This window comes from Lissotriton vulgaris, chromosome 7 (assembly GCF_964263255.1).
Source record: "Lissotriton vulgaris chromosome 7, aLisVul1.2, whole genome shotgun sequence".
Lineage (NCBI taxonomy): Eukaryota > Metazoa > Chordata > Amphibia > Caudata > Salamandridae > Lissotriton > Lissotriton vulgaris.
Genome location: NC_141695.1, coordinates 1,289,541,424 through 1,289,555,303, shown reverse-complemented (window position 1 = coordinate 1,289,555,303; position 13,880 = coordinate 1,289,541,424). Strand labels below are relative to the sequence as shown.

The 13,880-nt window shown below is 47.4% G+C and overlaps 1 protein-coding gene across 7 annotated transcripts in view; it reads left to right on the top strand.

Annotated features, from left to right (window-relative positions):
• Nucleotides 1–13,880, top strand: part of TEP1 (telomerase associated protein 1) — a 1,080,103-nt gene that overhangs the window by 510,583 nt on the left and 555,640 nt on the right. For all 7 annotated transcript variants that reach the window (XM_086931874.1, XM_086931872.1, XM_086931869.1 and 4 more), the window contains one exon: nt 2,253–2,406. In XM_086931874.1, coding sequence (XP_086788000.1) covers nt 2,253–2,406 — 154 coding nt within the window. The remainder of the gene's footprint in view (nt 1–2,252; nt 2,407–13,880) is intronic.

Here is a 13,880-nt window from a genome sequence, read left to right as displayed (position 1 = left end):
ACACTTTTCCTAATTTCCCTCTTATTCCATTTCTGGTTCGGAAGCTCAGGCAAACATGTCGCAACCTAATACTAGTTGCTCCCACATGGGCTTGTCAGGCCTGGTTCACAGCGTTACTGGCCATCTCTCTAGTACGCCACAAGAAGCTCCCCAATAGGCCAGAGCTTCTCACTCAGAATCATGGAGAAATCAGGCACCCAGATCCCAAGGCTTACAACCTCACTATCTGGCTCATAGAATTTGTTTACTTAAATCTACCACCTGACTATGGCCATTCTTAAGGAAGCCAGTAAGCCTACCACTACAGCATGCCACGCCGCTAAATGGCAGAGGTTTGTTTGTTGTCATTCAAAACAAATTGATCCTCTCAATGCCACAGTTTGGAACACTGTCTGTTACCTGCTTCATCTACAAGTCTCTGGACTAGCATTCACCTCCATAAGGTTACATCTCGCTGCATTAGCTTCTTATCTACAAAATAGGAAACGCATATTTTTATTCAAAGTACCTGTCATTAAAGACTTCATGGAGGGTCTTAAAAGAGTAATTCCACCGTTGGTTCGACCTGCACCCTCATGGAATCTTAATGTTCTTCTACGCCTCATGAGACCTCCATTTAAGATCATGCATAACTGCCCCCTTCAATTTCTATCTTGGAAGGTGGAATTTTTGATTGCCATAACTACACTTAGACTTGTTAGTGACCTCCACGCATTAATCTTAGATGAGCCTTTCTTCCAGCTCCAGAGACAGGGTGGTCCTCCGCACCATCCCTAAATTTCTCCCAAAAGTTGTCTCTCATTTTTATCTTAATCCATTGAGCTGCCTGTTCTCATCGCTCAACCAGATTCAGTTGTGGAGAGAGCTCTCCACGCCGATGTCAAAAGAGCCCTTATGTTCTACATTGATAGAACTAAAACATTTAGAAAGTCTAAACGGCTATTTGTTGCTTTGTCACTACCTCATAAAAGAAATACTATATCCGAATCTGGTATTGCGAGCTGGATAGTTAAGTGCATTTGAACATGTAATGCTAAAGCCAAAATAACATTACCTGCGCCTCCTAGAGCACACTCTACTCGTAAAAAAGGAGCATCCCTGGCTATCATGGGAACCATTCCCATAGCTGACATATGTAAACTAGCTACATGGTCTAAACCACACACTTTAACTAAACAGTATTGTGTGGGTGTTTTAGCACGCCAACAAGCAAATGTATGACAGGCAGTGCTACATACAATTTTTCAAACAACTGCAACACTCACAGGTAGCCACTGTTTCTAGGGAGGCCTGCTTTACAGTCTGTGCAAAGCATGTGTATCTACAGCCACACATGCCTCAAACTGAATGTTATTTACCCTGTACGCATCGGTTTGTTGCATGTAGTGCTATAGATTTGCATAGGTTCAAACTGAGGTGGCATGGTGAGCAAAAGAACGATGGGTTGGGATGCTAACCTGAGTGTTTGCCATTAGGTACACAAATTGCAAGTATTCCTCCTATCCCCTTTTGTGTGTTTCATACATAATATTCTACACTTGTGCAGGGAATTGGCAGGGCAGAATACACATTTAAAGGTAAACACCTTTTATTCCTAGAATCCCTGAGAGAGCTTAGAGCATCGTATAGCCATCAAATCAATATTTTATCAAACATACTCTGTAGGAAATATTTGCATGGTTATCTAGTCAGTTTACCACTGGCTGAAGACACAAATTCCATTCCAGTTGGCTATGACTTTCCCTAATTTTTATTCTATCTTGAGGGATGAAAACACTAGTTGAACCCTAGGAAGTCTTTCTAAAGAAAACAAAGTATTTTTGCCTCTTGAAGTATGCGGAATTGAAAAATACTGCCCCTTAAATTTATAATTTTTACAAAACCTCCACATTGGTTGGAGAATCTCAAATTTTAAGTTTGAAGTGAGATTAATCTGAGGAAGATATTGGCTGTAAGAACTGTTAAAGCTAAGTAACCTACTGTACTGCATTTTTCAACAGGCGTTAGAATAAAAATCTGTTGGGCATCTTCTTTGATATAAGGGAGTACAAACATTTAATGAATTTGAAAAAAATATTCAGGATCATAAACTGTTGTTACATTTAATTATTTCTCCTTTCTTATTGCACTAGCGGCAGACGTTTTAAGGGATAAGGTTGTAGCCATCAGTAATTTTGTTCTTGTCTTAGTGCAGGCGTGAAGCTTTTTCATATTTCTATCTGTAATGCTGCCCTCAATGTCTATTCTTCTAGGGGCCTTGTGTTGGAGTTCAACTCCTTGCTGCATAGCATCTCACTGTCCTTGCGCCGTCAACACACTGTCACTCTGCTAATTGATGGAGCGGACTGTCTTCTTGGCCAGAGTGGACAGCGTACTTCAGATTGGATCCCAGAGCGCCTGCCGCAGGTACACAAAGTGAAACTGGGCATATGATTTTGGGGGCTAGTAATTCACATTTTGCATTCATAAATTACTCAGAATTTATGTTGCCTACATACATTACTTCTAAAATGTCAAAGATTTGAAAAGACAAAATAGGTTGGGCTGGCGCACAGCGATTTTTCTGTAGGGATATTCCTGGAAGTTTAGGGTGCTATACAAGTGATGTCAGGCGTCCCTCGACATCATTATTAACAGTCCATGATGTGGGGTCAGTGGGTCACTGGCCCCATCCTTGTATGCACACTGCTGTTCCTCTATGCGTAATAGAGGTTTCAAAAACAAGTTTCAATCAATAAATGTAGTTGACTTTTTATTCATAAGTTTCCTTATTGTAAATCATTAGTTTTCTTCATTATTCATTTTTATGACATAGTACCATCCTTTGTATACATCCAATGCATTTCGGGGTTGTGATACACCCCTTCATCAGGGAAAGGATACTGTAAACAAAAAAACATTCGAATCATAACTCATATTTGTGTAAATCGTAGGTACAAGCTACATATGGCACATGCATCATATGGACCTGGTGGGTAGGGGTGGGGGGTGAGGGTAATTAAAAAGGTGCACCCGTCAATGTTCCGGTTGGTCCCAATGTGAAAGGAAACAGTATGCGAGTTCAACGCTGGTGTGCTTACGTGTCTGGTTCGCTGGGTTTACATGTGTTCCTGTGAAATATAAATACGGGGAGGTACGTTAGTACCCATATTGCAGTCTATCGGGTTAGTTGCTGTGGGCTCAGTTCGTGGGGGTAGCGGGCTAAGACTGACCTGATGTAGGTTGGTAGGGTCCTCCTTTCGTGGACGCAGGTTCTGGCGGAACGCCATGGACCGCGTTTCGAGTGCTTAAGGGAACGTAATCACGTGGTTAGTCAAGGGGGCGTGTCACTTTCAGTTTAAAGCAACGGCGTACTGTGGTCATGTGAGCGGTGGATGGTATCGAGCGCAATGCAGTTTGGGCAATGTAGTTGTGTGGTAAACGGGAGTGTGTGGGATGCAAACGGGTGTGTGTTAGCATAATGGGTTCGTGTGGACGGAGTGCTGGGCCTAATGTTGTTAAAAAAACATGAAGTTACTGAAAAAAACATGAACGACCAATAGCATTAAACTATACATGAAATTAAAGCAAAACATGAAATAAAGATACACAAGTGATCCTTGAATCGATCAGGAGTCACTGACTCAGTCCTAGAGCAACTTTACAGGTAGCAAGAGAGTTCAATCCTTTCATTGAGCCCGTTTGGCTTCTGGGTCGACAATTTTTGGATCCATTCATTTTCTCTTTGGAGCATGAATTTAGTGTTCTCTGCCCTCCAATTTGGGGATGATTTCCAATATCATGAATTTCAGTTGAGAGATATTGTGTTTCTCTTCATTGAAATGTACTGCTAGGGTTGACTTGGTACTTTTTAAACGGATGTTTGATTTGTGCTCTGTGAGCCTGGTCTTGATTTTACGTTCTGTCTTTCCGATGTAGAGTTTTCCACACGGACATTTTAAGGCATAGATAACATTGTTGGTGTCGCATGTGGCATTAACATGAAGCTTGATCTTGTTACCCTTCATTGGATGGTTTATGGTATCGCCTCGGATGATAGAGTTACAGTTCCCACAGTTAAAGCACGGTTTTGTTCCTGCGTACTTAGTTGGTTTGGTCGGTTTATATTGCACTAATTCACCCAGGTTACGTGCTCTGGTATAAGCAAATAGTGGAGGTTCCTGAAAGATCTGGTTAAAATCTGGTTCTAAGTTCAAAAGTGGCCAGTGTTGGTAAATGATCTTTTTGAATTTATTGGTGGTGGTAGAAAACTTGGAGACAACCACAAGGCGTGTCTGTTGTTTTTTGGCACTCGGTTGTAGAAGTTTCTGTCTGTCTATGTTGTTGATCCTCTGTATGGAATCTTCAATAATATTTTCAGGATACCCTCTTTTACGAAATTTGCAGGCAATTTCTTTGATCCTTTGTGTGGCATTTTGAGGATTCGATGTAATGCGTTTTGCTCGTGCCATTTGTGAGAAGGGTAAATGTGTTTTCAAATTGGATTCGTGGAAGCTGCTATAGTGTAGCATGTTGTTTCTATCGGTGGGTTTGGTGTAAAGATCTGTTTCAATGACTTGTCCTTTGATTGATACCTTAACATCAAGAAAGTTGACGCTCTCTTTTGAAATTTCCCAAGTTAGTTGTATTCTTTGGTCGATGTTATTGAATTCCAACAGTCTGTTTTGTAATTCTTCTTGTGTACTTTTCCAGACGATGAAGATATCGTCTATGTATCTTGTGAAGAGCATGAGGTGATCCGTCCATTGTTTGTTGTTGAGTATATGGTTTTCTTCAAAGTATTCCATAAAGATGTTCGCATACGCGGGAGCAGCTGAATTGCCCATAGCCATTCCCACGAGTTGCTGGTACCATGTGTTTTGATGTTTAAAATAACTCTGGTATAGCGTGAATAACATAAGTTCCATCAGGAACGTTTGAAAGGGTCTTTCCGTGTCAGATTTGAGGAGAGACTGTTCTATTGCTTCAATCCCCAAGGAGTGGGGTATTGACGTGTAGAGGGAGCGTACGTCTGCTGTACATAGAATTAGTTCCTGATTGATTTCTGGTTTTAGATTGTTTAGTTTCGGGGACTCAGAATTGCACTTAGACCATCGTTATGCAAAAATTCCAAAAAATTCCAAGAGAGGTGGTTTGAAATTTTAAATAAATGCTCACTTGATCTGATTCTCCTAATCATCGAAGAACTATCAGAAATATTAGGTGAACTAACCAAGGAAATAGAAGAAACATCCACAGAACTGTCTAAATTACTAACGGAGGAAGAGCTCAAAAACATACTCGAAGATATCCAATCCCAGATGGAAAAGCATACCAAAGACATCAACGAACGGAAGATCCGTAAATACAAGAGGGATACTCTTGATTATAAACTGGGAGAGGTTTATACCTGGGCCGAGATCTACGCCCAGAAAAGACGCAATAAACCGTACACATCACAGACAGACACCTCCTCATCGGACAGCGACAATACCCAAAGAACAAGAAGAACTCCACCAACACCAAGTGAGCCCGACACAAGCAGAGCACAACAACCTACGACGAGCCACCAGACCGATACAAGTCCTTTTTTAGAACAGGGCCAAACACAAAAAGGAGACCCCGGAGAGGACAGAACAAAAGAAAAAGAAACAAGGAAAGACCCACCCACCACGAGGAGCACAACGGGAACCATCAAGGACAGACAGACCAAGAAAATACAGAACAACTAGTCATCAATATTAGTGACTACCAACTCACCCAACATGAAACCGATCTTTTACAAAAGGGAACCTCGTTTGTACCTACCACCGATTCTAACAACCTGGAACTGGAAGTCAGTTTTTTCAAACTGATGCGCAAACTACGACTTCGTCACTTCTTCGACAATGTGCTACCACCCAACCCCACAGTGGAACCAGATCAATTACTCGGACTAAGACCTCATAGTACATTTCAAGCACCAGTAAGTCACAAAACCCTAGACCTGTTCGAAAATAGAGTCAAACAGGATTTAATGAAAATCACCCACAAACACTCTAAGACCAAGAACATCACACAAAAGGATTTAACCACACTGAGGAAAATATCGAATAATGAAACGATCACATGTGTGGAAGCGGACAAGGGAGGTGCCCTTATAATCATGAACACCACCATGTATGAAGCAAAAGTGTTAGAACACATTTATGACACGACAACATATATGAAATTGGAGGGGAATCCCACAACAGAATATATGAAAACTCTCACTAACATATTGGATAAAGCACATGAAATGGGAACAATTAATGCGAAAACCAAGAACTTCCTCATCAAATCCAACCCTAGAAGTCCGGTTTTAAGAATGGTCCCCAAGATCCACAAGAACCTAAGGGACCCCCCCATGAGACCCATCGTCTCTACATGCGGGAGTCTACAAGAGCCCATCGGGCAACTTCTGGATAAATACCTCCAACCAATGGTGCAAAAGATGAATACGTATACCAAAGACACCACGCACTTTATCTCGAAACTAAACAATCTAAAACCAGAAATCAATCAGGAACTAATCCTATGTACAGCAGACGTACGCTCCCTCTACACGTCAATACCCCACTCCTTGGGGATTGAAGCAATAGAACAGTCTCTCCTCAAATCTGACACGGAAAGACCCTTTCAAACGTTCCTGATGGAACTTATGTTATTCACGCTATACCAGAGTTATTTTAAACATCAAAACACATGGTACCAGCAACTCGTGGGAATGGCTATGGGCAATTCAGCTGCTCCCGCGTATGCGAACATCTTTATGGAATACTTTGAAGAAAACCATATACTCAACAACAAACAATGGACGGATCACCTCATGCTCTTCACAAGATACATAGACGATATCTTCATCGTCTGGAAAAGTACACAAGAAGAATTACAAAACAGACTGTTGGAATTCAATAACATCGACCAAAGAATACAACTAACTTGGGAAATTTCAAAAGAGAGCGTCAACTTTCTTGATGTTAAGGTATCAATCAAAGGACAAGTCATTGAAACAGATCTTTACACCAAACCCACCGATAGAAACAACATGCTACACTATAGCAGCTTCCACGAATCCAATTTGAAAACACATTTACCCTTCTCACAAATGGCACGAGCAAAACGCATTACATCGAATCCTCAAAATGCCACACAAAGGATCAAAGAAATTGCCTGCAAATTTCGTAAAAGAGGGTATCCTGAAAATATTATTGAAGATTCCATACAGAGGATCAACAACATAGACAGACAGAAACTTCTACAACCGAGTGCCAAAAAACAACAGACACGCCTTGTGGTTGTCTCCAAGTTTTCTACCACCACCAACAAATTCAAAAAGATCATTTACCAACACTGGCCACTTTTGAACTTAGAACCAGATTTTAACCAGATCTTTCAGGAACCTCCACTATTTGCTTATACCAGAGCACGTAACCTGGGTGAATTAGTGCAATATAAACCGACCAAACCAACTAAGTACGCAGGAACAAAACCGTGCTTTAACTGTGGGAACTGTAACTCTATCATCCGAGGCGATACCATAAACCATCCAATGAAGGGTAACAAGATCAAGCTTCATGTTAATGCCACATGCGACACCAACAATGTTATCTATGCCTTAAAATGTCCGTGTGGAAAACTCTACATCGGAAAGACAGAACGTAAAATCAAGACCAGGCTCACAGAGCACAAATCAAACATCCGTTTAAAAAGTACCAAGTCAACCCTAGCAGTACATTTCAATGAAGAGAAACACAATATCTCTCAACTGAAATTCATGATATTGGAAATCATCCCCAAATTGGAGGGCAGAGACAACACTAAATTCATGCTCCAAAGAGAAAATGAATGGATCCAAAAATTGTCGACCCAGAAGCCAAACGGGCTCAATGAAAGGATTGAACTCTCTTGCTACCTGTAAAGTTGCTCTAGGACTGAGTCAGTGACTCCTGATCGATTCAAGGATCACTTGTGTATCTTTATTTCATGTTTTGCTTTAATTTCATGTATAGTTTAATGCTATTGGTCGTTCATGTTTTTTTCAGTAACTTCATGTTTTTTTAACAACATTAGGCCCAGCACTCCGTCCACACGAACCCATTATGCTAACACACACCCGTTTGCATCCCACACACTCCCGTTTACCACACAACTACATTGCCCAAACTGCATTGCGCTCGATACCATCCACCGCTCACATGACCACAGTACGCCGTTGCTTTAAACTGAAAGTGACACGCCCCCTTGACTAACCACGTGATTACGTTCCCTTAAGCACTCGAAACGCGGTCCATGGCGTTCCGCCAGAACCTGCGTCCACGAAAGGAGGACCCTACCAACCTACATCAGGTCAGTCTTAGCCCGCTACCCCCACGAACTGAGCCCACAGCAACTAACCCGATAGACTGCAATATGGGTACTAACGTACCTCCCCGTATTTATATTTCACAGGAACACATGTAAACCCAGCGAACCAGACACGTAAGCACACCAGCGTTGAACTCGCATACTGTTTCCTTTCACATTGGGACCAACCGGAACATTGACGGGTGCACCTTTTTAATTACCCTCACCCCCCACCCCTACCCACCAGGTCCATATGATGCATGTGCCATATGTAGCTTGTACCTACGATTTACACAAATATGAGTTATGATTCGAATGTTTTTTTGTTTACAGTATCCTTTCCCTGATGAAGGGGTGTATCACAACCCCGAAATGCATTGGATGTATACAAAGGATGGTACTATGTCATAAAAATGAATAATGAAGAAAACTAATGATTTACAATAAGGAAACTTATGAATAAAAAGTCAACTACATTTATTGATTGAAACTTGTTTTTGAAACCTCTATTACCCATAGAGGAACAGCAGTGTGCATACAAGGATGGGGCCAGTGACCCACTGACCCCACATCATGAAAGATTTGAAAAGCACAGCCTGACAAAAATATTCATATTTTTCTCACACCTTTACCACTCGAGTAAATGTAAAAGTGAAAAGATGCATGGGAGTTAAGAATGAAATTTAAAAAAAAATGCATAAATTATCTGATAGAGACTACTAGCCACAGATTCCTTCACATAGAATTATCCCCAGGCGTGAGACTGGATCCGGAAACTTTTCGTCACAGCATCTATGCGCGCGGGGGCATGGGCGGCATCACGCGACTCCGCCCAGGCGTCGTCCGCATAAGTGACGAGGTCACATAAGTCCCACCCCAGCGCGCCTACGTCAGTTTTTTCTTTTCCACATGCAATGCGGATCTGGTCTCTGCTCAAGCCTGTTTGGGCCCCCTTTTTTTTCTTTCTCATTGTGCTCTTTTTTGGAACAGTGTGCAAATGCCTTCAGGCTTCAAGACTTGCACGTCGTGTGGGCATCTTATGTCGGCGATGGACCCTCACCTTATTTGCATGTGGTGTTTAGGGGAAGATCACGGCACCACTGATTTTGAGGTGTGCCAACAGTTGAAGCAGAAGTCTCAGCGGGAGCGCCGGATGAAACTACTTGCGGCATGTCTTTCAAGGTCTGCTTCTTCCCCTCGATCAGCCCCGGCGGACAGTTTCAGAAACGACCGTTATCGATGTCCTCATCCCTCTCCGATGTCGGGGGAGCATCGCTCCCCGGTGGGTAAGGGTTGCAGCTTGTCCCCGAGGGTTGGTGTTCGGCCTGCTCAATCAATCAATCAATAAGCAAATTTGTAGAGCGCGCTACTCACCCGCTAGGGTCTCAAGGCGCTGGGGGGAGGGGGAGTCGCTACTGCTCGAACAGCCAGGTCTTGAGTTGTTTCTTGAAGGAGAGATGATCCTGGGTCAGCCGTAGGTGGGTGGGGAGGGAGTTGGCCGCCAGGTAGGAGAAGGATCTTCCTCCGGTGGTGGATCAGCGAATTCGTGGGACGGTGGCGAGGGCGAGGCTGGCGGATCGGAGCTGGCGAGTGGGTGTGTAGAATGTGAGGCGGCTGTTGAGGTATTTGGGGCCCATGTCGTGGAGAGCCTTGTGTGCGTGGGTGAGGAGTCTGAACGTGATCCTCTTGTTGACGGGGAGCCAGTGCAGGTCCTTCAGATGGGCAGAGATGTGGCTGTGACGAGGGATGTCCAGGATGAGTCGTGCCGAAGCGTTCTGTATGCGCTGGAGTCTTTTCTGGAGTTTGGCTGTGGTTCCAGCGTAGAGGGTGTTCCCGTAGTCCAGTCGGCTGGTGACGTGGGCCTGGGTGATCGTCTTCCTAGTTTCGGTGGGGATCCACCGGAACATCTTTCGGAGCATGCGCAGGGTGTTAAAGCAGGATGACGAGACGGCGTTGACTTGCTTGGACAACCTGAGGGAGGAGTCCAGGATGAAGCCCAGGTTGCGAGCATGGTCCGTCGGCTTGGGGGCGGTGCCCAGGGTTGGGGGCCACCAGGAGTCGTCCCAGGCCGAGGGAGATGGTCCCAGGATGAGGACTTCCGTCTTGTCTGAGTTCAGTTTCAGACGGCTGAGCTTCATCCACTCCGCGACGTCCTTCATTCCTTCCTGGAGGCTGGCTCTGGCGGTGTCGTGGGCTTTCCGTGGGTGATGCGACTCCTCGTGTCTGCTTCCTATCCACCGTTTCCCGGTGAAGGGACATCGGGAGTCCAGATGGAGACATATGTGGCAGCTTTGCAGGCCTTGCTGGTGTCTCCTCCTCCTACCCCTCCTGGGGCGTCAGCAGATCCCTTACTTTGCGCAGGGCTCTCCGCAGCGTCGACGGCGGCTCCGGCGTCGACTGGTTCGGATCCAGGCTTGGAGGATGTGGTGCTGTTGGGGTGCGGCCTTTTGGGGGTCCGTCCACGGCGCCTCTGCCTCGCGGAAAACTCCAGCGGGAGTCCCTGTGGTGTTGCGTGAGGTCGCCGGGGCTCTGGTCGCATCCCTAACCCTGCTCGGCCCTCTGGACAGGCGGCAGCCTTGTCAACGACTGAGCTGACGCTGCTCCGGCAGCTGCTGGACGAGGCGGCGCCACAGGCGTCGGTGGACCCTCCTCGTCCCGCTCTGAGTCGAGGCTGGACGGGGACTCCTGGCCCTCTTCCGGGCCCCTCTCGTCCCTCGGAGGGCGAGTCAGAGGTTGAATCGGCCCTGGCGGCGCCGCATGGGTCACCGGGCTGCCTCGTCACAATCTGGGCCGAGGCTGGTGGAGGGCTTAGTGTCACTCCCCTGGTCCCTCTCGTTCCTCCACGCAGGCGCCTGCCTCATCGGAGATAGAGACTGTGCCGTTCCGGCGCCGCCCCTTGGCCACTTCGGCTCCGGCCCTGCTCCGGTCCCTGGAGCGGTGTGGCTTGGAGGAGTCCTATCCGGCTTCTCTCAACGCCAGATGGTGATGCCGTCCTGCCTCAGGCGGCGGACTCTAGGGCGCCGAATAGGCGTCCGGCCGCGGTATTGTCTTCGGACGCTCCCTCTTCTCAGGAATGGGTGCCTACTGGTGTCATCCTCCCCGGAGACCTGCTGCAGCTTGGTGGCTTTTTCGCTGGCGTCATTGAAGGGAGGCTCCCCGCCATTCCCGAGGCTGGGGTGTTCGCCGGAGGAGCACCAGGTCCCCCACTCTTCTGTCCCTTCTGTCTTCCAGGTCTGGCCCTTGCCTGCCCCGCTTGGCCTACAGCGGCGGGTGCAGCCTTCGCCCATGCAGTGTCCACGGCTGTTGGTATTCTGCGCATGGGTGACCCAGTTGCTCATTTCCCGGCGGACCATCTCTTTGAGGTTTTCCACTAGGGCTCTGGTGAGAGGGAGCAGTTGCTTCCTTATGCGGGTTCGCTCCGTTCTTCCCTAATGGGGGCTTGGAGGCGCCCCCCCTTGGAGGATCCGGTGCCTCAACACCTTCTGCTTCGATACCTTCTGGCTCCACGTAACCCGGCGGGTCTTTCCCTCCACCCCTCTGCCTCAAGTCCGCTTTTCCCTCCCTGCTGCCACTATTGACTCCACCATCCCAGGAGGCCCGCTGGCTGGACTCTTGTGAGCGTACCATGTTTGCCTCGACCAGCGCTGCCCTGCGGGCCCTTAACTCCTTGTGTGTGTTGGCTAGGGCCACCTCTTTTTTGTGGGACTCGGCTGAGTCTTTGGGGTCCGCCTCTTCGCAGGAGACTGTTCAGGTGGACTTGCGGCATCATGCGCTGGATGGCCGGGAGCTGGCGGCGTTTATTCTCCGCTCCGCTCTGGACATCGCAGAGGTGCTGGGCCAGGCCATGGCTTCCTCAGTTGCCCTCCGTTGCCATGCTTGGCTTCGGGACTGCGTGTTCCCTGAAAATGTTCGGGAGCGGCTGATTGATCTTCCTTTTGATGGAGCCCTGGTATTTCATGCTACGGCTGACTCCGCCATCCAAAGGTTCTTGGCAGGGCTCCGTCCTCCACCTCCTCCTCTGCCTTATCCTCCTCCTCCTTCCCCTCCTCAGTAACTGCCTAGTTGATCTGGATCTGGATCTTTTTTGGGCCAGTTGCCATTGCTGTGAGGTGTGTTTCTTGGCCACTTGAGTCCTCCTTGCTGGGACTGCTGCTTTGTTGGCTGCTGGACGGCCCTTTTGTTGACTGTGTGTTGCTTGAGTTATCTGAACAGACTTGGCACTGAGATGAGGCCTTCTGTTTTCTCTGGGCTGCTCGATAAGCCTTCCGCTGGTTTTTTTTTCTGTGGCTCTTTGGTGTTTTCCTCTGCTGCGGAAGTTTCTTCCAAAGAGGGTTCCCATGTTCTGGGACTTAACTTATCCCATGTGGGGTAGTGGGCGCTGTCATACAGCTTGCTCTCTGCTGTGGGTTCTTGTCACCTTCGGGCCTCTGCTCTCTATGGCGTTTATGTATGTTGCTGATGCTTCTTGGGTCGTGTGTGCGGTCCCCTCGCGTAGGGTGTCCTGGCATTTCCTCCCCTTCATGCTCCTATCATGAGGACTGGGATGTGGGCTGTGTTTCTCTTTTTGTCAGGCGTAACCTGCTGGCTTTCCTGGGGCCCGGGCGGTTCTTCCTGGTTACGGCGGCTTGTTACTGCTGGTGCTGCTCTGTCTGGTCTGTTGCCTTCCGTCTAAAGTGGACTCGCCTTCTTTTCCCTCGATTCCTTGGGCCCTCTAGGCTTTCATCTTCCTCTTCCTTGCCCGGCATTGGATCGAAGCTCTGTTGCTTAGTAGTGGCGTGGGGTGTTTCGGCCTCCCCGGCCTTGCCCCGGGTTCCTCTGTTGAGAGTGAACAGGCTTCTTCTAAATTCTTTCTTCTTCCCACATCCCTCTTGGGGACGGTGGTTTTCTGCTTCTGGGGGTACCCCTCCTGGCCTAGGAGGATGGGGCTCTTCGCCCTGTCCATTGGACTGGTCCCCTGTGGGCCTCTCAGTTCTGTCCAGGCTGGTGGGGTGCTTCCACAGACCCTCCTTCCCCGTGGGTATTGCTAGGGTATCTTTTCTACGTGAAGGAATCTGCGGCTAGTAGTCTCTATCAGATGTACGAGTTACTTACCTTCGGTAATGATGTTTCTGGTAGAGACGATTCTAGCCGCAGATTCCTTCAAGGCCCGCCCTTCCTCCCCGTTCTGCGGGACCCTTGGTTGATCTTCGGCAATCGCCTCCCGGTGGGGGGGCTGTGTCTCCTGTGAGTGCTTCTTCCACTCTTGGCAGGCTGCTCCATCTTGTTGCTGTTCCTTCCTCCTATTTGGTTCTTTGGAGGATGGGTTTACGGTGCTCCTGTGCCCCTCTGCTCTGGCTGCTCCAGGTTTTGGGGGGTTTGCCTTTAATCTCTGCCCTCCCCTCCCTTCCTCTTGCTGCTGAGGGTCCCGGCCCCTCTGCTAACCTCTGAGTTAGGGTCATCTGGCCATGCCTTGCCCTTGTTCCTTGGGGGTTGGTTCCACTCTGTGCTGGGGTTGCTTGGAGGTTTGTTGTTTCTGTCTGTCTTGGGGCTAGCTCCCC